The 24,095-nt window shown below is 40.3% G+C and overlaps 1 protein-coding gene across 2 annotated transcripts; it reads left to right on the forward strand.

The window, feature by feature from the left end:
* LOC139621508 (cell adhesion molecule 2-like) lies at positions 1 to 22,763 on the forward strand. 2 transcript variants are annotated; one of them, XM_071478078.1, is made up of 9 exons: positions 1 to 448; positions 3,053 to 3,445; positions 4,037 to 4,153; positions 4,268 to 6,310; positions 6,825 to 7,190; positions 11,423 to 11,782; positions 17,420 to 17,533; positions 20,612 to 20,712; positions 21,959 to 22,763. In XM_071478078.1, the coding sequence occupies exons 4-9, from the start codon at positions 6,253 to 6,255 to the stop codon at positions 22,022 to 22,024; spliced, it is 1,065 nt and encodes a 354-aa protein (XP_071334179.1). In that variant the 5' UTR covers positions 1 to 448; positions 3,053 to 3,445; positions 4,037 to 4,153; positions 4,268 to 6,252; the 3' UTR covers positions 22,025 to 22,763. The 2 variants fall into 2 exon arrangements, with proteins under 2 accessions (XP_071334179.1, XP_071334180.1); XM_071478079.1 differs by lacking the exons at positions 1 to 448; positions 3,053 to 3,445; positions 4,037 to 4,153; ... (1 more) ...; positions 6,825 to 7,190; positions 11,423 to 11,782 and adding exons at positions 12,284 to 13,256; positions 14,483 to 16,253; positions 16,793 to 17,152.
* The last annotated feature ends 1,332 nt before the right edge of the window (positions 22,764 to 24,095 follow it).

Genomic DNA, 24,095 nt, shown 5'->3' on the forward strand with positions numbered 1-24,095 from the left:
GTTTGGGATTTTTGTGATAGAAAGTCTGCTCTGCATTTGTATGACAATTTTACGTGTCGTTACTTAGCCTCTACCCATTTGTCTCTCCACCTTATCTGCCAGGGAAACCACTGTAGTTTCATTTTTGACACATTTCAGTAAAAGGGAATATGGGCAGCCAATTGCAGCTCAGACAAGACAATATTTCTTTCAGCTTGACAGAGAGGATTTATTAAATAGGGCCTGTAGCTGCCTTCAACTCATCTGAAGGGGAAGGAACAGAAGCTGTGGTTTAAAACATTTGTCTTAAAAGAAAAAAAAACAACCTCAAAATGAACGAATGATGTTCTGCGTGTGTTAGATGTGAGAGACCTGGCTCTAAAGAGACGAGCATCAGTGTTGAATCGGTGTGAGAGGATGAAGGTTCTGCTGAGCAGTCTGCTACTCGTGTCTCTCCACTCATCTCCGTGTGAGTAAAAACATCATTATTTTGTAACTTTATCCATCAAATCACCTTTTTGAAGATGCATAAACTGATTTTGGCCAAAGCGAAAAAGATGGAATTAAAGGGAGTTTGGAATCAAAATTTCTGGTGTGATAATTAGATAATAGCTTAGACAAAGAGAGAAGTGACCATATTGTAGTTTTGAATAGATCAGGCTATATGATGGCTTATAAAGCACTTCAAATGTTGCGCCATTGCCATATATAAGCTACTGTTATTTTTATATTTAATCTAACTACAGAAAAGAGCAATAACAGTGAGACTGAACTGAACTTCAGTAAAACATTATTTAGGCTATGTACAGACCAACAGACAGATTAATGACGAAGCTCTGCACTGGTTATTTAAGTTATGATTGGTGGAAACTATTATAGAAAAATATAGAAAAAATAAGATTTGAGATTATTTTAGAAGAAAATGTAATGTCAAAAGTCAGTGAGCACACATTACAGTGAAGCAGATATATACTGTATTTCCACGTGGAGTCAAATTGTGTGATTGTCTGGGTAATGACTTTTTATAATGAGTAATATGGTAATTAACTATTATTCAGTTTAAGAAAAAATAAAAATAAAATAAATACAGTGGCTTCATAAAGTAGACCCCTCCACTTTTTTTTCACACTTTATAATGTAGATTTCATTTTAAATGTATCTATCAATCTACCCTCAATAATCCACAAAAACATGTTTTTAGATTTTTTTTTTCCAATTTTTTAGAAAATCAAAAACTGAAATCTCTCTTTGACAAAAATATTTAACAAGCTTTGCACAATTGGATTTGGGCAGTTTATCCCATTCTGTCGTTGCGCTGAAAGGTGAACCGTGGCCCCGTCCACTCTGGAACAGGTTTTCCTCAAGCACCTCTCTGTATCAGTCTGTAGTCATCCTTCTAACCAGTCTCTTTGTCCATATACTGCTCAGAAGCTCCCCCAGATGCTTCAGTTCAGTTTTTGTCTCATCAGACCAGAGAATCTTTTTCCTGGTGTTCTCAGAGTCCTTTAAATGCGGTTCAGTGCCAGTCAACTCAGTTTGTCACAAGACTCGAGTGAAGTTCTGGAGCTGCAGCTCAAGAAAAACAGGCAAACAGGATGCACCAAGGGCTACAACAATGGGTCTGAATACTTTTGTAAATGAAAGATTTTTGTTTGAAATTTGCAAAAATTTCTAAAATCATGTTTTCACTTTTTCATGATGAATTAAGTGTAGATTGATGAGATTTTTTTTTGTCCATTCAAAACTAAATTTACAACAAAATGACATGTGCAAAAAGTAAAGGGGTCTGAAGTCTGACTCTTATAAATAATATTAATAATTAATAATAATAAATAAGTGTCACACTGCCAAATATATATATAAAATGTTTCTGACGGCCGCATGCCACAACCAAGAAATATAAAAATTTGCTTAGGTTACTAAAAAATACGGTACAAGCACAGATATAAAGCTAATGTGGCTACCTGTCAGTTTATTTTGTTGTTCATCCCTGGTAGTGGCCCATAAATGATTAATGCAGCTTTATCCATCCATCCCTCCATCCATCCATCCATCCATCCATCCATCCATGATGACACTGTAAACAACACCTACTGCTGGATGGGGAAGTCTGACAGAACGAGATTTAACTGATTGAAACAGAAATTAAGACTATTACAGCTTGAAGAATGAAACTCGAGAATCTCCGAAAAACAGGAATCAAACTGTTCAACTTTGACCTTTTCTAATATCACAACAAAGGATTCAGGGAGATACATCTGTGGACTGACTGTGGAGATACCAGCTTATGCGTTGGCTGAAGGCAATGGTACAGTCATCACAGAAAGAGATTACGTATAACAACACAGATGGTGTTAAGTGATTAAACATACAACACACAAAGTACTGTAATAATAAAACCAATAGACAGATTTTAAAAATAAAATATAATGAAATAAAAAACAAAAGAAAAAAGCTGATTGACCAAACGTTTTTGTCCTGCATTTTAAAACAACTAAAAGACTCATGGCAGAGGACCTGAGGGGCCGTACTGGTTCATAGATTGACAGACAAACCCCCTTTTTATTCTTTCTTACCCTAAAATAGTTTCAGCATCTATGGAACTGCTCTGGTAAAACACTGCTCAGCAAGCTCTGAAAAATGTGATGCCAATGTAGAATACGGACATAATAAAGATAACACATGTCACATTATGTTTTTCTCATTTTAAAGCAGTAGTTCATGTGACAGAAAGTGCTTTTGACTAATATCCTGGTTTGCAAATGGATAGAGCTAATGATGACATTTATTCAAAACGGGGACCTGGTCTGTTCAGAAAATAGAGGCTTTATCTCACTTTGTAAACCTTAGATCAGTAAAACCTTGCTTACATAAACTACAAATGCAAGATTTACAAAAAAATACTTTTCCTCATCTTGCAACATTTCCCAAAACACCATTGATTTTGCTGAATATTGTCAATCAGGAGAAACCTGGTGGAGGGAAGCAGAGACAGGCCAGAGCATGAACTACTGTCATACGGCCCAGGGCCGATCACACTTGATGAATCATTTATCTCTGCGTCTTTTTACAGGTGTTTCATCAGGTACATTTGTTGTGACCCAGAGTCCTGATGTAGTTGTCATGGAGGGGCAGACGGCCTACATCATCTGCTGCTGGACAGGGCAGTTTGAAAGAATGACAGTGAACTGGTTGAAAACAGAGACAGAAATTAAGTTTGTGATTATTGGCTCCAAGACCACCTGTCCAGGATCTCTGCAAAATGAGCCATGTAAATGTTCAACCTTGACTTTTTCAAGCATCACAAGAGAGGATTCAGGGACATACAGCTGCAAGGTGTCGGTGGACGTACCAATTCATGCTTCAGCCAGAGGAAATGGTACGGTCGTCACAGTTACAGCCAGAGCAAGTGGTATGGCCGACACAGAGAACAAAGATGACAGCACAGATCACCCCAAAGCTGACGGTAGGTGACAAACACTGTTGTTCTGACATGCACTCAGGAAGGGTTTGTCTAATGTATTGGTTTCCAAGGGTCTCAGGGGGTGGTGCTGATAGGAAAATGATTATCATTAAGAGACCTCAGACCAGTCCATTTACACGCAAAATGTAAAGGTGGTCAAACCCTAGATGCTTGTTTTAAATATACATTAATATTTAAATTGTATATTAATATAAATAAGCAAAATGAAATAAATCTTGAAAAGACAAAATCAGTCACTCATTTGATTGTAAATGAGCAAGGAACAGTATTTCCTTGTGTGACAGGTTTTGATTTCTGTCCTCTCGTGGTGCAGTTCAGTGGATGGCAGTGCTGTCTGTTGGTCAGTCAGTCCAAACTAAAGCCACCATGGTGAACGTTAACGTAAACTGATGTACAACAGTGAAACTGGTTGGATGCAGTGATCGCTGCCGCCTGCTGCTGTGGCTATAGATCTGGTTTTCATTTCATGGTTGTAGGTCACGTCAGGTGTTTGGATAAATCATCACAGGAAATCATCACAGGAAATGATAGTTTGTGTGTGACTGAGCAGCCGTGTCTGTGGGGGAATTTCAGATGCACCCTGGGAGGAAGGGTTGATTGATGTCCTGAGGTTCCTGCCCATCCTCGCCCTTGTCATAGCCTTCTTCTGTCTCTACAGTTTAGGGAATAAAGCTCATCAACAAACACCAGGTATAATAGAACTTTCATCTGTCCCACTATGATGATACAGGGTCTCCACCGTGTTTTAGCAGCATATCTGTTGCAGTGTGTTGTGACTCCTTGATCAGTGCGTTCATCTTTCAGCTGTCCCCAGAAATCCACCCCCCTCTGCCCAAAGAGCAGAGGAAAACCAAGAGGACGGGGGAAGAGATGAAGAGAGGCAGCAAGAAGATCAGAAAGAAGATGAAGTAAACCATGAAACGTCAGATAATTCCATTATCTAGATAAGCGTGGAAAAACTGTTATTAATGCCATCCTCACCTTCCACCTGGACACTGCTCTTTGTGGTGTGACATCCTATTTCTAAAACAGGAAATCTCTGTCTGTCGACTTCACACTGGGTGTGTGTCTTGCTGAGGACCAGAGGAAGTGCAGTGTTGACTGTAAGGTTTTTGGATGAGTGGTTGTTGAGACCCTAACCTAAACTGTGATATCAGAGGCCCACTACCAGGAGAGGCAACCCTGGCAAATCCTTGGGGCCCCCAAAGGCAAAGAGGCCCCCAATTCCCTCTCATATTGAAACATTTGGCAATGATGACTATAAACCCCCAAAACCTCCATAAAGACACTCCACAGTGCACTGCTGCTGCCCCAACCCCCCTAAGTGGGGCCCTTGATGATGTTTGCTGGAACTAGCCTCTACTGAAAATCTGCATATGAGGCGTTTAGGGAACATCTGTAAATTATAGCATCTACCAAAATTCTGCATGTCAGGCTTTTAGGGGACATCTGTACATTGTAGTGTCTGCATGTGAGGCGTTAAGGGGACTTCTGTAAATTGTACCCAGTACTGTCTAACTAAACTAGAACAGAATTTGTAGTTTTGTACACTTCAGTAAAAACTTTTAAGACACATTGAAATAAAGGTGATGCCTTACACGTAGCCTTTTGTTTTGTGCTGTGTGTTGAGTGAATGTATCTGTGAAGAGACACTTTAAGTATCAGTGTTGAGTGGTGACGAAGTGTCCAAAGCTGAAGCTTCTACGGAGCCGTCTGGCTCTTTTTGTGACCTGTCATTTTGGAGTAAGTAGAAACACACAAGTCAACAGCTTCACCTTTCCCCTTCACTTCTGTATTTTCATGGATTTCAAATTTTGTTGGAAATTGTCAATAATTCACGATGCAGTATAAATCACCAAATCATGTTTTTTCTCTGTACAGGTGTCCCGTCATCTGTTGTGACCCAGACTCCTAGAGTCTCTGTCATGGAGGGGGAGCTTTTAGTTTTTAACTCCGACTCTAGAAGACTTCAGGGCTGAAACAGGGCTATATCTGTTATGGGTGTGAAGACTGATCATTTAGTGGTTAGAGTCTTCCTGTTGTTCTCTGCCATCACACTGACAGTCCACAGCAAAGCATGCAGCCATGTTTAGTCGACAGAAGAGAAAAATGCAACCTGATGCAGATGGAGCGTCCCTGTAAACCTCAGAGTCTCTAAAAATGATCAACTTGCGGACATGACAACAAACTTCATTTAGTCTCTGTCCCAAAAAACAAGGCTTCCATATTTTGATGGCACATTTATCGTGTGATGCAGCTGCTTCGCTCTCATCAGTCTCATTTCCAGCAGAAGCAGGAAGCTGTTTTCAGCAATAAAGCTGCAGTAAATGTGCGACACGCACCGGTCGAACATCAAACAGCAGACACACAAAAATCTTCATTTACATTTATATTTACAGAGACGCACAGACGTCAGAAAGTACTGAGAGACAGACAGGCAGTCACAGTGTATGGCGATGATTATAATTTTCAGTGTTAGCGGGCCTGTCTTCATCTCCAGCATGGACACATGTCAACTTGCCCCTCAGGTCAGATATCTCCCCTCCCGGTCTATGCAAAGAAAAGCTTGCTATCATTCATCATTCATTCAGGTCCGATAAGTTCCAGCAACATCTGTTTTGTTGGTAACCCACTGTATCTAACAGAAGGAGGAACTTGAGCTGTGGTTTTTTCACACTGCTTTGAAGATGATACCCAGTGTGTTTCCTTCGTGTGTGTGCGAGTTCGTTGAGGGAGGGGACTGTGAAGCCGTGAAGAGATGAGTGCCAGAGGTGAAGCGGTGTGAGAAGATGAAGCTCCTACTCAGGAGTCTGCTGCTGGCCTCTCTCTGTGCGAGCTCATCCTGGAGTGAGTAGAAACACAACTTAACCTTTAATGTCAGATCTGTTCCTGGGCAGAATTCATGAGAAAAATTATTATTAAAATTATTGGCGTCAGAGGATCAATGTTGTAGGTCCCCATTGTTCAAACTGGTAACACATGAATGTTCGTAGAGTGCTTGGATTTACAGCATCTTGTTCCTTATAATTTAAGTACATGTTAATATTAGTATTTAGAATATTTTATGATCTGGATCAATATGTTTCAACAGTTTAAATGTTTTGAACTGACCAAAGTGGTTGTGAACAGCACATTTCAGAGCATTAGTTTCATTGAAGAAGAAACACATTTAAAAAACTGACCACTATTTCTTTATTAGTGTATTTGTTTGGTAAATCAGTGTGAAGGATTTTATGTCCATGTGGAACATCTCATCTGATGTTGTTGTAAAGTGCTGAAGCCTGATGTGTTTAACTAATGATGCAGTGTGCACAGTCTTATTGTAGACCTGAAAATCATTTATCACTCTGTCTCTTTATAGGTGAGTCATCTACGGGCACAGTAGTTGTCACCCAGACTCCTGATGTTTCTGTGATGGAGGGGGACACTGTGAACATCAGCTGCTGCTGGACGGAGAAGTCTGACAGAACGAGAATTAACTGGTGGAAAGAAACAGAAATTAAGACAAAGCGTTACAGCTTCAAGAATGAAACTCAAGAATCTCAGAAAAATGAATCAAGTTCCTGTTCAACTTTGACCTTTTCTAATATCACAACAAAGGATTCAGGGAGATACATCTGCAGAGTGAATGTGGAGATACCAGTTCTTACTTTTGGTGAAGGAAATGGCACAGTCATCACAGTTACAGAGAACAAAGGTGACAGCACAGATCACCCCAAAGCTGACGGTAGGTGACAAACACTGTTGTTCTGACATGCACTCAGTAAGGGTTTGTCTAATGTATTGGTTTCCAAGGGTCTCAAGGGATGGTGCTGATAGGAAAATGATTCTCATTAAGAGACCTCAGACCAGTCCATTTACACGATGAAGGTAAAGGTAGTCAAACCCTAGATAATAAACATCACCAGACCCACTTTACTGGGGCACGTGCTCCAGTATATATCTGCTGTGCCCCGGTAAAATTTCCTGATCACATTTCAGAAACAGTAATGTCTTTGGTACTGTGGAATAACTGTATACGACCGATGTGTCCAAATGGCACCCATTCGTCTCTATTAAATTGCTGCTGGAATACTCATCACACAATTCACATACATATATCACGTGAAACCACATGACTTGAGCTTCCCAGCGGTGCTACCCACTAGTTGCTGTGATAAATGGTTTGCGATAAAATGAACATAAATGAATTCACATCAAATTTAATCATATTCTGCTTACAGCTCTGCGTCCATCTCCACACCCGTTCTTGTTGGTGCAATACCTCACTAACTCCTGAGTTTACACGACTAACCATACATCAAAATAAACAGCAGTCCCTACTTTTTCCAATGGCATAAAGTATTCATCTGTGCCTTCTGCCTTCCTCAAGTCAATTAGTTTTGAAATTACAGCAACAATTTCTCTCCAACTTCGGAATGATATTCTAATGTAGCTTACATTAGATAGTACATGATATATTTTTACAAATTATTGCTAAAACATACAGTAGGCTATCCCACTGTCATGATATTTATGTTGTCAGATTCCAGACAATCCACACAAGTATGAAAAGATATTTCGGTTGCCATGCTTGCTATAGTGGCAGACATTCAAGAACATGGAAAATTCATAAAAGCTAAATGTTTTTCCTTGGTAGAAAAGCCTGATGTGAATATATAAATATTATCATCACCGAGACTGTCCTGGAAACCCCCCCCCCCCCCCCCCCCCCCCCCCCCCCCCCCAAAAAAAAAAGATTATATCATTATTGCATGAAGATGGATGGTCCTTATAATGACCATACGTAGCAAGCTTTCAAAAAGAATGATATGGGTATTGAGGGGGGGAGACCTGTGCCCCGGTAGAGCTTTATGTCGAGCAACACCCCTGCCCTAGATGCTTGTTTTAAATATACATTAATATTTAAATTGTATCGTAATATAAATAAGCAAAATGAAATAAATCTTGAAAAGACAAAATCAGTCACTCATTTGATTGTAAATGAGCAAGGAACAATATTTCCTTGTGTGACAGGTTTTGATTTCTGTCCTCTCGTGGTGCAGTTCAGTGGATGGCAGTGCTGTCTGTTGGTCAGTCAGTCCAAACTAAAGCCACCATGGTGAACGTTAACGTAAACTGATGTACAACAGTGAAACTGGTTGGATGCAGTGATCGCTGCCGCCTGCTGCTGTGGCTATAGATCTGGTTTTCATTTCATGGTTGTAGGTCACGTCAGGTGTTTGGATAAATCATCACAGGAAATCATCACAGGAAATGATAGTTTGTGTGTGACTGAGCAGCCGTGTCTGTGGGGGAATTTCAGATGCACCCTGGGAGGAAGGGTTGATTGATGTCCTGAGGTTCCTGCCCATCCTCGCCCTTGTCATAGCCTTCTTCTGTCTCTACAGTTTAGGGAATAAAGCTCATCAACAAACACCAGGTATAATAGAACTTTCATCTGTCCCACTATGATGATACAGGGTCTCCACCGTGTTTTAGCAGCATATCTGTTGCAGTGTGTTGTGACTCCTTGATCAGTGCGTTCATCTTTCAGCTGTCCCTAGAAATCCAACCCCCTCTGCCCAAAGAGCAGAGGAAAACCAAGAGGACGGGGGAAGAGATGAAGAGAGGCAGCAAGAAGATCAGAAAGAAGATGAAGTAAACCATGAAACGTCAGATAATTCCATTATCTAGATAAGCGTGGAAAAACTGTTATTAATGCCATCCTCACCTTCCACCTGGACACTGCTCTTTGTGGTGTGACATCCTATTTCTAAAACAGGAAATCTCTGTCTGTCGACTTCACACTGGGTGTGTGTCTTGCTGAGGACCAGAGGAAGTGCAGTGTTGACTGTAAGGTTTTTGGATGAGTGGTTGTTGAGACCCTAACCTAAACTGTGATATCAGAGGCCCACTACCAGGAGAGGCAACCCTGGCAAATCCTTGGGGCCCCCAAAGGCAAAGAGGCCCCCAATTCCCTCTCATATTGAAACATTTGGCAATGATGACTATAAACCCCCCAAAACCTCCATAAAGACACTCCACAGTGCACTGCTGCTGCCCCAACCCCCCTAAGTGGGGCCCTTGATGATGTTTGCTGGAACTAGCCTCTACTGAAAATCTGCATATGAGGCGTTTAGGGAACATCTGTAAATTATAGCATCTACCAAAATTCTGCATGTCAGGCTTTTAGGGGACATCTGTACATTGTAGCGTCTGCATGTGAGGCATTAAGGGGACTTCTGTAAATTGTACCCAGTACTGTCTAACTAAACTAGAACAGAATTTGTAGTTTTGTACACTTCAGTAAAAACTTATAAGAACCATTGAAATAAAGGTGATGCCTTACACGTAGCCTTTTGTTTTGTGCTGTGTGTTGAGTGAATGTATCTGTGAAGAGATACTTTAAGTATCAGTGTTGAGTGGTGACGAAGTGTCCAAAGCTGAAGCTTCTACGGAGCCGTCTGGCTCTTTTTGTGACCTGTCATTTTGGAGTAAGTAGAAACACACAAGTCAACAGCTTCACCTTTCCCCTTCACTTCTGTATTTTCATGGATTTCAAATTTTGTTGGAAATTGTCAATAATTCATGATGCAGTATAAATCACCAAATCATGTTTTTTCTCTGTACAGGTGTCCCGTCATCTGTTGTGACCCAGACTCCTAGAGTCTCTGTCATGGAGGGGGAGCTTTTAGTTTTTAACTCCGACTCTAGAAGACTTCAGGGCTGAAACAGGGCTATATCTGTTATGGGTGTGAAGACTGATCATTTAGTGGTTAGAGTCTTCCTGTTGTTCTCTGCCATCACACTGACAGTCCACAGCAAAGCATGCAGCCATGTTTAGTCGACAGAAGAGAAAAATGCAACCTGATGCAGATGGAGCGTCCCTGTAAACCTCAGAGTCTCTAAAAATGATCAACTTGCGGACATGACAACAAACTTCATTTAGTCTCTGTCCCAAAAAACAAGGCTTCCATATTTTGATGGCACATTTATCGTGTGATGCAGCTGCTTCGCTCTCATCAGTCTCATTTCCAGCAGAAGCAGGAAGCTGTTTTCAGCAATAAAGCTGCAGTAAATGTGCGACACGCACCGGTCGAACATCAAACAGCAGACACACAAAAATCTTCATTTACATTTATATTTACAGAGACGCACAGACGTCAGAAAGTACTGAGAGACAGACAGGCAGTCACAGTGTATGGCGATGATTATAATTTTCAGTGTTAGCGGGCCTGTCTTCATCTCCAGCATGGACACATGTCAACTTGCCCCTCAGGTCAGATATCTCCCCTCCCGGTCTATGCAAAGAAAAGCTTGCTATCATTCATCATTCATTCAGGTCCGATAAGTTCCAGCAACATCTGTTTTGTTGGTAACCCACTGTATCTAACAGAAGGAGGAACTTGAGCCGTGGTTTTTTCACACTGCTTTGAAGATGATACCCAGTGTGTTTCCTTCGTGTGTGTGCGAGTTCGTTGAGGGAGGGGACTGTGAAGCCGTGAAGAGATGAGTGTCATGAGAAAAATTATTATTAGAATTATTGGCGTCAGAGGATCAATGTTGTAGGTCCCCACTGTTCAAACTGGTAACACATGAATGTTCGTAGAGTGCTTGGATTTACAGCATCTTGTTCCTTATAATTTAAGTACATGTTAATATTAGTATTTAGAATATTTTATGATCTGGATCAATATGTTTCAACAGTTTAAATGTTTTGAACTGACCAAAGTGGTTGTGAACAGCACATTTCAGAGCATTAGTTTCATTGAAGAAGAAACACATTTAAAAAACTGACCACTATTTCTTTATTAGTGTATTTGTTTGGTAAATCAGTGTGAAGGATTTTATGTCCATGTGGAACATCTCATCTGATGTTGTTGTAAAGTGCTGAAGCCTGATGTGTTTAACTAATGATGCAGTGTGCACAGTCTTATTGTAGACCTGAAAATCATTTATCCCTCTGTCTCTTTATAGGTGAGTCATCTACGGGCACAGTAGTTGTCACCCAGACTCCTGATGTTTCTGTGATGGAGGGGGACACTGTGAGCATCAGCTGCTGCTGGACGGGGAAGTCTGACAGAACGAGAATTAACTGGTGGAAACAAACAGAAATTAAGACAAAGCGTTACAGCTTCAAGAATGAAACTTGGGAATCTCAGAAAAATGAATCAAGTTCCTGTTCAACTTTGACCTTTTCTAATATCACAACAAAGGATTCAGGGAGATACATCTGCAGAGTGAATGTGGAGATACCAGTTCTTACTGTTGGTGAAGGAAATGGTACAGTCATCACAGTTACAGCCAGAGAGAAGAGAGGAGGCAACACAGATGACAGTAGGTGACAAAATACTAAAGCTTTAAGGGTTTGACTAATATCCTGGTTTGCCGACAGAGTGAATAATGAAAAGTATTCAAAACTACAACCTGATCTGTTTAGAAAATAGAGGCTTTATATCCCTTTGTAAACCTTAGATCGGCTGAATACTGCTTGTTTTGATGAAATAAACTATTAACCATTAAGTCTGACACTGTGGTAACACAATAACAATTCATTACTCAAGTAATCATTTAAATGTAAGTCAAAATAAGCAGGGCACTGTGTGTGGAATCAGTGGTGTGAGCGTTGGCACTATACTGCCGGTGCTTACCTAGGTTTACATGGGACATAAACAAAAGCCACACTAAACACTGGTGTGAGGGCACTTCACCAGTCCACATACAGCCTGGAGCCGTCACACTTAACACTTGTGATGAATTACAAAATCCTCTATCCTTTATCAAAATCCTTCATCTCTCTGTGTCTTTACAGACGCTTCACCAGGTACATTTGTTGTGACCCAGACTCCTGGTGTCTCTGTGACGGGGGGAGAGACAGTAAACATCTGCTGCTGGACAGGGGTCTTTTAAAGTTTGATATTTCACAGGCTGAAAAAAATCTAACAAATCCAAGATGGTTTCATTAGCCTTAAGACTCAGGGTGATGTATATTGTCCAAATCTGACCTTTTCAACTACCACAAATGAGGAGTCAGGTAGATTCACCTACATCCTGTGTCTGTGGAGATACCACTTTATACTTTGACCAAAGGCAATGGTATATTCATCGCAGACAGAGATTACATATAACAAGACAGATGGTGTTAAGTGATTAAACATACAACACACAAAGTACTGTAATAATAAAACCAATAGACAGATCTTAAAAATGAAATATAATGAAATAAAAACCTAATAAAATAGGAAATTGGCAAAAAAAAAAAAAAAAAAAAAAAGAAAAGCTGATTGACCAAACGTTTTTGTCCTGCATTTTAAAACAACTAAAAGACTCATGGCAGAGGACCTGAGGGGCCGTACTGGTTCATAGATTGACAGACAAACCCAAAATATTAACGTGGGTGTTTATGGAATGGAGCATATTAGATATAAAATAAACTAACTCTTAAATTCTGTGTAAGTTTTTTTCTTTCTTCCCCTAAAATAGTTTCAGCATCTATTGAACTGTTCTGGTAAAACACTGCTCAGCAAGCTCTGAAAAATGTGATGCCAATGTAGGATATGGACATAACAAGAATAACACATAAAAGATCATGTTTTTCTCATGTAAAAGCAGTTGTTCATGTTATACAAAGTGTTATTATTGGTGATGGTAAAGAAGGTGTGACTGAGCAGCTGTCCCTGTGGATCAGTTTCAGGTTCTCACTGGATGGATGTGTGAGTCTATTGTCTGAGGTGTCTGCCCTTCCTTGTTCTTCTCATAACCCTCTTCTACTTCAAGAACAGATGGACCAGGCCCCAGCAACACAAAGCAGGTACAATACAATATTCAAACTCCATTATATAAAAGGTTTTCAGACATGTTGCTGTGTCAGTCTGTAAGTTGCCTGTTGATCCACCACTTTGGTTCAGATCAAAATAACTTAACTTCTACTGGATAGATTGCCATGAAATTTTGTACAGACATTCATGACCCCCAGAGGATGAATTACCAAATGTTAAAGCTCTAAAGACCAAGTCATGGTTTTCCACTTTCCTTCAGAGAGTTTCTATTCATACTACGATGTTCCTTGAGCTCCTTTGTTTGTGGTGTTTGGCTTAACAGCATGAAAAAGTCAAGAAAAAGAAACAGTGTGTGTGACTACTTAACAAGAATAGGACCAAGGAAGAGAAGCAAGCTGTGCGTTGTACCATGCAATACAGTGCATGAGACGAGTGTGTGATTCATTGGTCTGGTGCGTGGACAGTCAACGCTCTTGAAGTGCGCCTCAAATTTTTGGGCTGGCCCTCTAAAATAGGGAGAACGTCCACTCTCAGAACTTATAGCTGTGTGGGGGCACTTGCAAGATAGTCCAGTATGAATGGGGGCCTATGGAGCTGCAGTGCTTGTGGGATAAAGTTTTTATGCCAATTTTCATTATGTTTTGAGACAAGAGGTAGAGACAATAGATATACTTCCATTAGATTCATTTTTTTTCTTTTTAATTGTAGTGAAATCCTTTCTGTAAGTATTTCTGACGTCACGCACCACAGCCACGTTACTGCATTCAATGTTTTGGTTGCACACATCATTCAAGCAGCAGCCACTGATAGTCACCGTGGACCACAACACAACACATTTTATGGGCCAAATCGCCCTCCCTGTAAGACAGAGTTAGTTAGTTAGTCAGTATTTTTTCATTTAAATTGTGATAGGTATTTGCTACTATTTAAAAAAAAACTAAAATAAAATTTGGGCTTTTTTTTCTTGCAGCAGGTGCAATTATTTTAGCCATTTAGATCCACTCACTGCAGCCTGTGTCAGTACAAACAGCATTAATAGGAAGTGGCCAGGCTCTCTATAGGCGGGATCTGACTGCACATACATGTCAGCACAGGGTCTGTGTGGGCCCTGACTGACTTGGGCAGATGATGAAATTTACGTCACATGGACCCTGGCTGACATGCAGACATGGAAAGCATGAATTGGTCTTTAGTCTTCTTAAATCATGCATCCACACCATACATACTACGGAGCTCAGTCAGTGCATTCATGTTTCAGCTGCTCCTGAAAATACACTCACTTCAGCCCAAAGAGGAGAAGAAGACCAGGAAGAAGAGGAAGGAGATGAGAGAGAAGATCTAAGAACAATCTAGACCACTGTGACCCTCTCCTGTTCACCATGTTTTGAAAATCCTATACAGATAAAGTCTATTATTATGACGTTATCATCTCACTGACTTTCCCATTGGTACAAAACATTAAACTCTCATCGCTGGTGCTCTGTGTATTTTAAATACAGCACTTAGAAGGAACATATTTACCATAAACAGTTTCATGTTTTACAGTTAATCTAGAAAACAACACATTTCTGCAATTGTGTTCTTATCAGCTTTATTTCCAGCAGCAGCAGCAGCAGACAGCGGTTTCCAAAGAGATGCTCTGATAGAACCACTGTGCCGTTCCCCATCAAGCACCAAACAGCAGACAGACACACTGCACGGCACCAAGAGGTGCTATTTATGTAGCATCAGCATTGTCACACATATATGAACACTGGCTGGATGTTATCAAACACACTATGACTCTCAGCTGTGGTAATTCCATTACTAGTAAAACTGAACACTTAACACTTGCCGGTTGTGTCCGATATGTCCGAGGTTTCATTTGATTTTCTTTTAACTGACCTGGTCTGAAGCCACTGGTCCATGATCTTGTCTGTTATCTGTGTTTGACAGTTTATAGGCCACAGGTGAACTTTAGCACAACCCCAGGGCAGGCTAACCATTAGTTTCATCCACATTTCCTTTCAAATGTCACGCTGATCATTTTTGGCTTAAGTTTTGAAACATAAACGTAAAGAGGCATAGCTACGTGAATAGGTAGCATTGCAAAACGCTTGGTTGCATTGCTAAAAGTCCAACAACACTGCAGAACAGCCAACTGGAATAATAAGGTTTGACTTGACATACAAGTCGGTTTAATCTTGAAAAGAACAGGTGTACACTGCTTGCTTGTCGGCTCTGTGGTCCCTTGCAGACAGTTTAAGAAACGTTAAATTTAAAACATGATATTTTAACAAATTTACCCGCGGACCACAAGGGGTCGCTTGTGGACCACTGACTGACAAATCATCATCTCCAAATGTTGGTATCTTTCACAAAGCATCATCTCAAGTTCATCTCAGTTACACTGTACTCAAAAACGACTGAGATGGATCAAGTAACTGTCTTATTTTTGTTCAAACCAAAGGCCCGTGTGGTGTACCTGAATATCAATGTGTCAGATACAAAACACAGGAACATCACATTTTTGTTTTCATTTCTACTGAATCCGGCGGTGTGAGACTTCCTTCCTATGTTGCATTATCATGTTATGTACAAAAGTATTGAGAAACTGCCTTCACTGTGGCTCACAGTGACAGGGCGTGGCAGGTATCAAAACACTCATGCCTATTTTGTTGGAAACCGATTTCAGGATTTCTGTCACAGTGAAGTAAAGGGGGACCTCTGCCCTCAAACTCCGTCATGAGAACAGAAAAGAGGGAAACAATCTCAGCTGCAGTGTCTTGCAGATAGTCTATGCCTGCCTTCTGCTCTGTCGAAAGGAAGAAGAAACAAAGTTGTGGTTTTTCACACTTCTCTGAAACTGTGGAGAAAAGATGATGCCCAGTGTGTTTCTTTTGTGCGTGTGTGTGAGTAAGTTGTGGGAGGGACTTTGGTGAAGCCGTGAAGAGATGAGTGTCAGTTCTCAGAGGTGAAGCGGTGTGAGAAGATGAAGCTCCTACTCAGGAGTCTGCTGCTGGCCTCTCTCTGTGCGATCTCATCCTGGAGTAAGTAGAAACACAACTTTAATATCAGATCTGTTCCCGGGCAGAGTTTGTGCTTTTGTGAATTTGTCAAAACTATGACCAAAGCTCCAAATTACTGAAATTATTGGTAGTGTCAGAGGATCAATGTTGTAGGTCCCCGTTGTTCAAACTGGTAACACATGAATGTTCGTAGAGTGCTTGGATTTACAGCATCTTGTTCCTTATAATTTAAATACAGTTAATATTAGTATTTAGAATATTTTATGATCTGGATCAATATGTTTCAACAGTTTAAATGTTTTGAACTGACCAAAGTGGTTGTGAACAGCACATTTCAGAGCATTAGTTTCATTGAAGAAGAAACACATTTAAAAAACTGACCACTATTTCTTTATTAGTGTATTTGTTTGGTAAATCAGTGTGAAGGATTTTATGTCCATGTGGAACATCTCATCTGATGTTGTTGTAAAGTGCTGAAGCCTGATGTGTTTAACTAATGATGCAGTGTGCACAGTCTTATTGTAGACCTGAAAATCATTTATCCCTCTGTCTCTTTATAGGTGAGTCATCTACGGGCACAGTAGTTGTCACCCAGACTCCTGATGTTTCTGTGATGGAGGGGGACACTGTGAGCATCAGCTGCTGCTGGACGGAGAAGTCTGACAGAACGAGAATTAACTGGTGGAAAGAAACAGAAATTAAGACAAAGCGTTACAGCTTCAAGAATGAAACTCAAGAATCTCAGAAAAATGAATCAAGTTCCTGTTCAACTTTGATCTTTTCTAATATCACAACAAATGATTCAGCGAGATACATCTGCAGAGTGAATGTGGAGATACCAGTTCTTACTTTTGGTGAAGGAAATGGTACAGTCATCACAGTTACAGCCAGAGAGAAGAGAGGAGGCAACACAGATGACGGTAGGTGACAAAATACTAAAGCTTTAAGGGTTTGACTAATATGAGGCTTTATATCACTTTGTAAACCTTAGATCGGCTGAATACTGCTTGTTTTAAATAAATAAAACACTAATGCAAGATTTCTAAAGAAAATGTGAAACTTTTGTGATGCTCCTCCCAATTCACACACCAACCATATTTTAGATAGAGAAAAAAACCCCCAAAAAACTTACAGTCGTGCAATTATCGTTGTAATGTTTGTGTTTGCTTTTTTCTCCCAACACTCAGACCAAAATCCAGGACCAGCATCCCCAACAGTCACCATCATAGTCGCCGTGGCTGTAGCGGTTCCGCTGCTCCTCACCACTCTTGTGTGTTTCTGTGTTCTGCGGAGGAGACAAGGTACAAATAAAAATGTAGCTTTATTATCAGGAGCTCAACTGATGTTATGTCCTGTAAGATTAAATATTTCATCCAACCACATTACAAAAACGTTTCCCAACCTCTAGCGGTATCTAGCCATGCAGTTAGGTTCTGCTCAATTCCCCCGAGTCATCTGTCTCCCCCCAAAATAATGGATGGCAATAGAAAGTAGAAAGTAGTCTGTGAATTATCCAGAACAACAATAACTGCTTGTTGAAAGAGATGCTGCTGTTGATTTTGAAATGTAATTCATGTGATTAATTTAATGTAGTTTTCCAGCGCTCTGAATTTCACAAACAAAATTCACTTCAGATTTATTGGGATCAAAACCTCCAAAAATGAAACCCCAAAATTTCAGTGGTATTATACAGAGGGCCGCCATGCACAGTTCAGTAAACTACAGATACACCAGTGTGAAAAGAATTCATTCACTTTTTAGTGGGTGTACCTGCATTTTAAAAACCCGCCTATATGAGCTATTTTTGGTGTAAAAAAAAAAAACCAAAAAAAAACCTAATTAACACCTGAGCGAAACTGGGAGCTGCTGTGCAGACTGGTGAAATGGATCGGTCCTGGGGTTCGTCCTCCCCTGTAAGAGCTGGATCCTCAGTGCAGACACTTGTGTGAGCAGTGATTGCAGCACCCTCTCAGCGGAAGGTGTAACCGTGCTGGACTTGGGGATGTGCTCAATAACTTCTAAAAACTCACAAACTTTTTTTAGCGGGTTTACCCACGTTTAAAAAAACGTTCTTATATGCACTAATTCTGGTGTAAAAAGCGAACTTGTGTCCTCTGAAAGATGTCACAGCAAAGAAAATATGCGTGTAAATATTCGCATTCGCCTGGGTATCATGTTCACATGCGTGCTGATCAGCGCTGGAGCTGATAAACACCTGAGTTCTGCAGAGTCATTCGACCCATGAGGGAATGCTCATTGTGCCCTGTGTTAGCGGGTGTTAGTGTTTGTTTTTGTGCAGTGTAAAAGGCTGACAGATGGAAAAACGGATCATTATTATCTTTATAAAGGTAGACTTTATGGCTGAGCTGTTGTATTGGATTGTGTTTTGGGGTGTGCCTAGTAAAGAGGGCTATAAGTGGATTTCTAAAATTAACAAAAAGGTTAGTAGTGGTAGCTGCAGACTGCGGCTGAGAAATTATATAAAATCTTTGAAACTTAGGTTGAGGTACAGATTGGCACAGAGTCCATGATTTATCCAGGGGTTTAGAGGAAGCTGATTGGAAGGTTGGTTTGCTTCAGCTCTTAGTGTGAAAAACAGAAATAAAAAGTAGCAGAAAATGAGCAGCTATAAAGGCTTAAAGGAAGAGAACATTGAGACAACACCATTGCAGGAGAAAATCATAAATATCACAGTGTTTCAAGCCATTTTAACGGTGTGTCTACACAGCCGTGTTTGTCAGCCGTCTGACTCAGGCGCATCTGATGGAACCGACGGAACAACCCCGAACTAGGTGTTCTTGTGCCAGAGCATCCTAGTTTCTATCGGAGTGCCAGGGTGTCCGCAGGGTTTTAAAGGTATTAAAAGGTAGTAAATAAAATTAGCAAAAGGTATTAAAATGTATTAAACGCCATTTTATGAGGTATTCAATTATAGGTTGTTTTTTTTTTTCAAACTATGAGTTGTCCATTTGTGTTTAAAAGTTTATCTGCTAAAGTTTGCGTAAGTTTATTTAAATGTGGGATTAGGCTCAGTCATTCTAGTTAGGCAATATACATGATACTGACGTTATATTCAATGGTCGTTCGACGTCTCAAACATGTTGCGGCCTGAACTGGATACTGGCGTTTAAGACTGGCTCAGGCCTGTAGTAGGGATTAACCAGCAGATTTACTGTTCGGTTTGTAAAAAAAACATCAATATCAGCTGGATGGGGGTTAACGCTCTCCGCACATTCCAGCCATGAATCTGGAATGTGCGGATGCGGAGAGCAGTTATCAATCTCTACTTTCTGTGCTGCTGCTACTGTTACATCACCGCAAACCAGTGCCACCATCCAAACCAACGTTACGGCTACACCGACGGCAGATCCCCGGGTGACTACGGGCACCACACCAACACTGTGCGCAGAGGTTCTGTGGTGTCTAGACACTGGTGTTAAACAGGTTCAAGTCCATTCACTGGTTGTAATGGCATAACCAGCTCACGTAGTGAATGCCAGTTTGTTGGAACTTTTTATATAATCAATTTTTTATGTGTTCAAAATCACTGAGTCTCTGAATCTTTTCTGTTGACCCATGCTCCCTATTTAAATTCTGTTGTATTGGCCCAGAGTGTGTAGTTTTATAAATCTCAAAATCAGTGTGAAAGTTAGAAAGGTTGCCGATTAAAACAGTTGCAACTCAATGTTGTGTTGGTTTTTAAAAATATTGAGAAAGTATCAAAAAAGGTATTAAAAGGTATTACATTTTAAACTTCAGGATTTCTGTATATACCCTGAGTACCCTAACCCTGCTAGCATTGTGTTGGATGTTTACATGGACAGCAATGTAGCTGTGGTCACAACACAATATACAACTTGGGATCATTTCAAATACACCACATGAGCCAATTTCAAATGTATGGGACCAAGAATCGAACCTTGTGGTACACCCCCTGGCCACTGAGTATAACAGGGAATTGGTTGTTGCAATGGGGTTAGCCATACAGGATGTATGCGACGTAAGCCAATTTGGTACAAGTGGAGGTGAGAAAACTGACTCAGAAGAACTGGGGGCAGTGGTTTCCTGGCCCAGTGCAATTTCTGTTACTCTGTTAACAGTACAATTAACTTGTGATCTGTATACATGGATTCCATGCCATTGCTGTGACAACAGATGAGTTGGGATAGAAAATGTGGAACGTAGTATTATTAGTAGATAGTAGGTGTGTAGTAGTAACAGCAGCAATAGTACTAGTTGCAGAGACAAATTAAGATAAAGCTTAAATGTGTTGCTTCTGTATATTTTCATTTCATTTTGTGGAAGAGTCCTGCTAATCATGTCTGTGTGTTTGTTTGTTTGTGCGTGTGTGTGTGTGTGTGTGTGGCCCACGGGTTCAGCACAAGCAGTCAGGGTGATCTACGAGGTTCCCCATGTTGACTCTGAGGAGGCAGAGATGGACAAACATAGCACCAGCTCCTCCAGAGGATCTTCTCAGTGGGTGAGTGTAATGGTAGTGGTGGGGTGGAGGGGAGGCACAACAGGGACTTTGTTCCACATTTTAGTGGGAGCATTGTGCTGACGCAGTCAAATTCTCATCATATCATTGTTTTTCTTTTAATCTTCAAATGCTCTTCGGCAGGCCTATTAAAAATGTGTATCAGCTGAGGTTTGAGAGAATGTGTGTGAAATGTGGTGAATGGTGTGAACTCTTCTTGTGTAGACCCGTTCTCTAAAGCCACAACCAAACCAAATGGGATTTTATAGTTTTATTTAGATTTTCAATGAAATTAAATTATCTTATGTGTTATAAAATATTCAATGTACGCAAATATGATTTGAGAGGTAGTTATCAGTTTACTGTAAAAAACAAATAAATAAAAAAATAAATCTATTGTTGTGGTTAAATTACGGGACAATGCCAATATAAATTAAAAAAAGTGCAATTAGCTTTTGGTTTTCAAAAGAATAGTTTACAAAGCGTCTTTTGTCATTTTGGAGCTGCCCTCCAAAATGATAAAAAGTTATATATATATATATATATATATATATATATATATATATACACATACATCTCTATTTTGAGAACATATTTAATTATCCGTCCACACATGCTGTGTTTATCCCTATACCCTTTATCCCTATAAGTTACGATCAACTTTACACACATAAAACTGTAACTCTTGTAAATTGTAACCCACGGCCACGCATACAGTGAAATTAAACAGATGTGAAATAAATAGTTCCTCACTTTAAATTTGCTGTTTTTGTTGAAGCTGTTATAATGTAACTGTTAATACCTTTACTCACTACTGTAAACTGTATGTGGAAACTATATGTTGAACCTGACACAACCATACGTTTCAGGATCCACTTTGTGGTGTTGCTTGATTAGGCAGCATTATTTTGTAAGGTATTTTTATGTAGGAGCAATTTAAGGCAAACCGGTACAACAACCCCACAAATAACAGGCTTGATACACTGTCACAAGTAACACAGAGGGGATTTAATAGAAGACTGTTACATGGGATTGATTGACATCTTGTTTCTGACTAATCATGCCTGTTGTTTACGCCTACTCCGTATTATATACTACACATTAGCAAAGGTCTCGTAACCTTTGAGCACCCTCACACCCTCAAGCTTTTTAAGAGCCTTATCTGATACATGTTTAGCTCCTGCTACTCTCTCTCCACACAGTATGTGACTTTGCAGTCATTTTGTTTCTGTCCTTCTGTCTCTTCCAGTGCCAGGTGCCAGTGTATGAATCCTTTGATTACTTCGAACGTGTGCAGACCAAAGAAAGTGGATGAGGATCTGCTCAGTGGAATTTCTCCATCTTCTAGTATTTTCTGTCCTTACCTTTCTGCATGTACAGCGGGGCCACTTCCCCAGAATGGACACATATAGAATGTACATTCATTGTCTTGTCGTTACCTGAATTATGTGAAAGATTTTATACGTGTGCAAATATGATATATTTTATATTTTTCTAGAAACTACTTCTTATTCATCTTCATGGTCTAAGGTCATTTCAGCTATAACAAGGTGTGTGTTGATGTATAGACAGATTTACTGGTAGCAGACAAAGAGAGAAGTAGTTGCTTCTGTTGTGACTTGATCATACTATAAGCTAGTCGGTGGTCTACATTAGTGAGTGCTATTGACTGTATAGCAAACATGTCGGTTTCACAATGACTTCAGCTCATGCTAAGGACACTGAGTGGAAACTGTGGTGTTATGGGGTCGCGCCATAATAGGTCAATGACAGGAAGTGGAAACACCGCCTGTGACAGTCGAAGTGGTTTCTCCCCGGCCTTGGTCTGTGTGTGTTGATCACACAAGGCACACTAAACTGATGCAGAACACACAGAGTGGTACGTGCTCTGCTTTTGAGGTCGTGTGTTCCTTTTCTAAAATGTCCAGACCCCATGTTGGTAGAAGACTGATGACGGGGTTACACTCGGTGTTAGCGGAGAGTTGCCAGCCATGGTTAGTAAATGCACATATGCTTATTGTACATGTAAATAAAAGGAGAGCTGACTTATGAAATGTTTTCTTTGTCCTCTAACTTTAAAGGATTATATCATGTTCAACACATATTTACAGTCTGAGGTTAAGGTTTTGATCTGTGTCTCAACTAAATAGCTCTGCTCAGTCAAGGTGCTAATGCATTAGCACGCTGTTTGTAGAATAACTGTACTCAACATCCCAAAGTACTGAAAAGTTGAAGCTGTAGCTGCTCTAAGATAGTTACTCACCAGTGATCTGAGTAGAATAGGAATTAGCCTAACTAATGACTGAGCACTTCATACATACGTTTTCAATTTTCTTGTCCCAAAAGATATCCTCCAAAAATCATGATAATGCCATTTTTGCTGGGTTGTGTACCAAACAAGCACGTGCCCTCACATCTGGAGAGCATCATTTGTATCTCTGTAGCAGCACAATGCTTCATTCTTGTTGTGTTGTGACATATTTTGCTTTTATCCAGAGACATTACAGCTTCTGCAATTTGAATATGGCACTATAACCTATGACAAGCAGATGATGATGGTGCCACGTCTCTTCAACATGATTTATTTGTGGTTATGACAAAGTCATAATTTGAAGGTAATGATTAATAAGTTCATAAATACTGCTCTGATTGGAGACACTTGTCCCGGTGAGTCAGCCAGTATCAGGTCGATAAGAAGTGGGTAAGGCTACAAAAAGACACTCCTTCACACACAAGTTAAACTATGCTTCAACTCACCTGCATTCCCACTCATATGACCTGCAAAAGGTGTTAACCACCACGCGTCGTGACTGAAGCTTTCTCATGCTCTCACGCTGTTTGCAAACATGCACTCTGAACATACTAATTCATCACGTCAGCGGGATACAATAATACTGTACACTGCATTCACGTGCTGCTTTAATGGGCCTGAAACATTTCGTCCAAACTGATGTGTCCGGCTCCTGAAATGCATCCTGCACTAATAAACTGTGGATACAAAATGTCGGGCTTTACATGATGTGTCCTTCTCTTTGTGTTTGACAGCTGAGTTACTGGTTGTGTGACCAGAGAAATGCTTTAACACAACAGACAGTATATTGTATATATACTACAACAGAGCACTGTTTCTCGGGAAACAAGGCCAGCCCAGGGCACCTGAGACAACAGAATCTTGTGAACAGACACACACAACTCATGAACTTTTACACAGCGCAAGCTTTTCTGTTTCAAGCTTCCTCTCGCGGTTGAAGTCCACTCCTACACAGCAGCACAGACAACCGCAGTGGATGAAGTGACAGCGGCTTCACGTGTTTCAACAGCATTTACTGAAGACACCCAGTGTGACAACCAGTGCACAGTTAATACCTTGCACAATAAAATAATTA

The sequence above is a fragment of the Trachinotus anak genome, unplaced genomic scaffold (genome assembly GCF_046630095.1).
Source record: "Trachinotus anak isolate AG129_WGS33_773 ecotype Australia unplaced genomic scaffold, CSIRO_AGI_Tana_v1 ptg000005l, whole genome shotgun sequence".
NCBI lineage: Eukaryota > Metazoa > Chordata > Actinopteri > Carangiformes > Carangidae > Trachinotus > Trachinotus anak.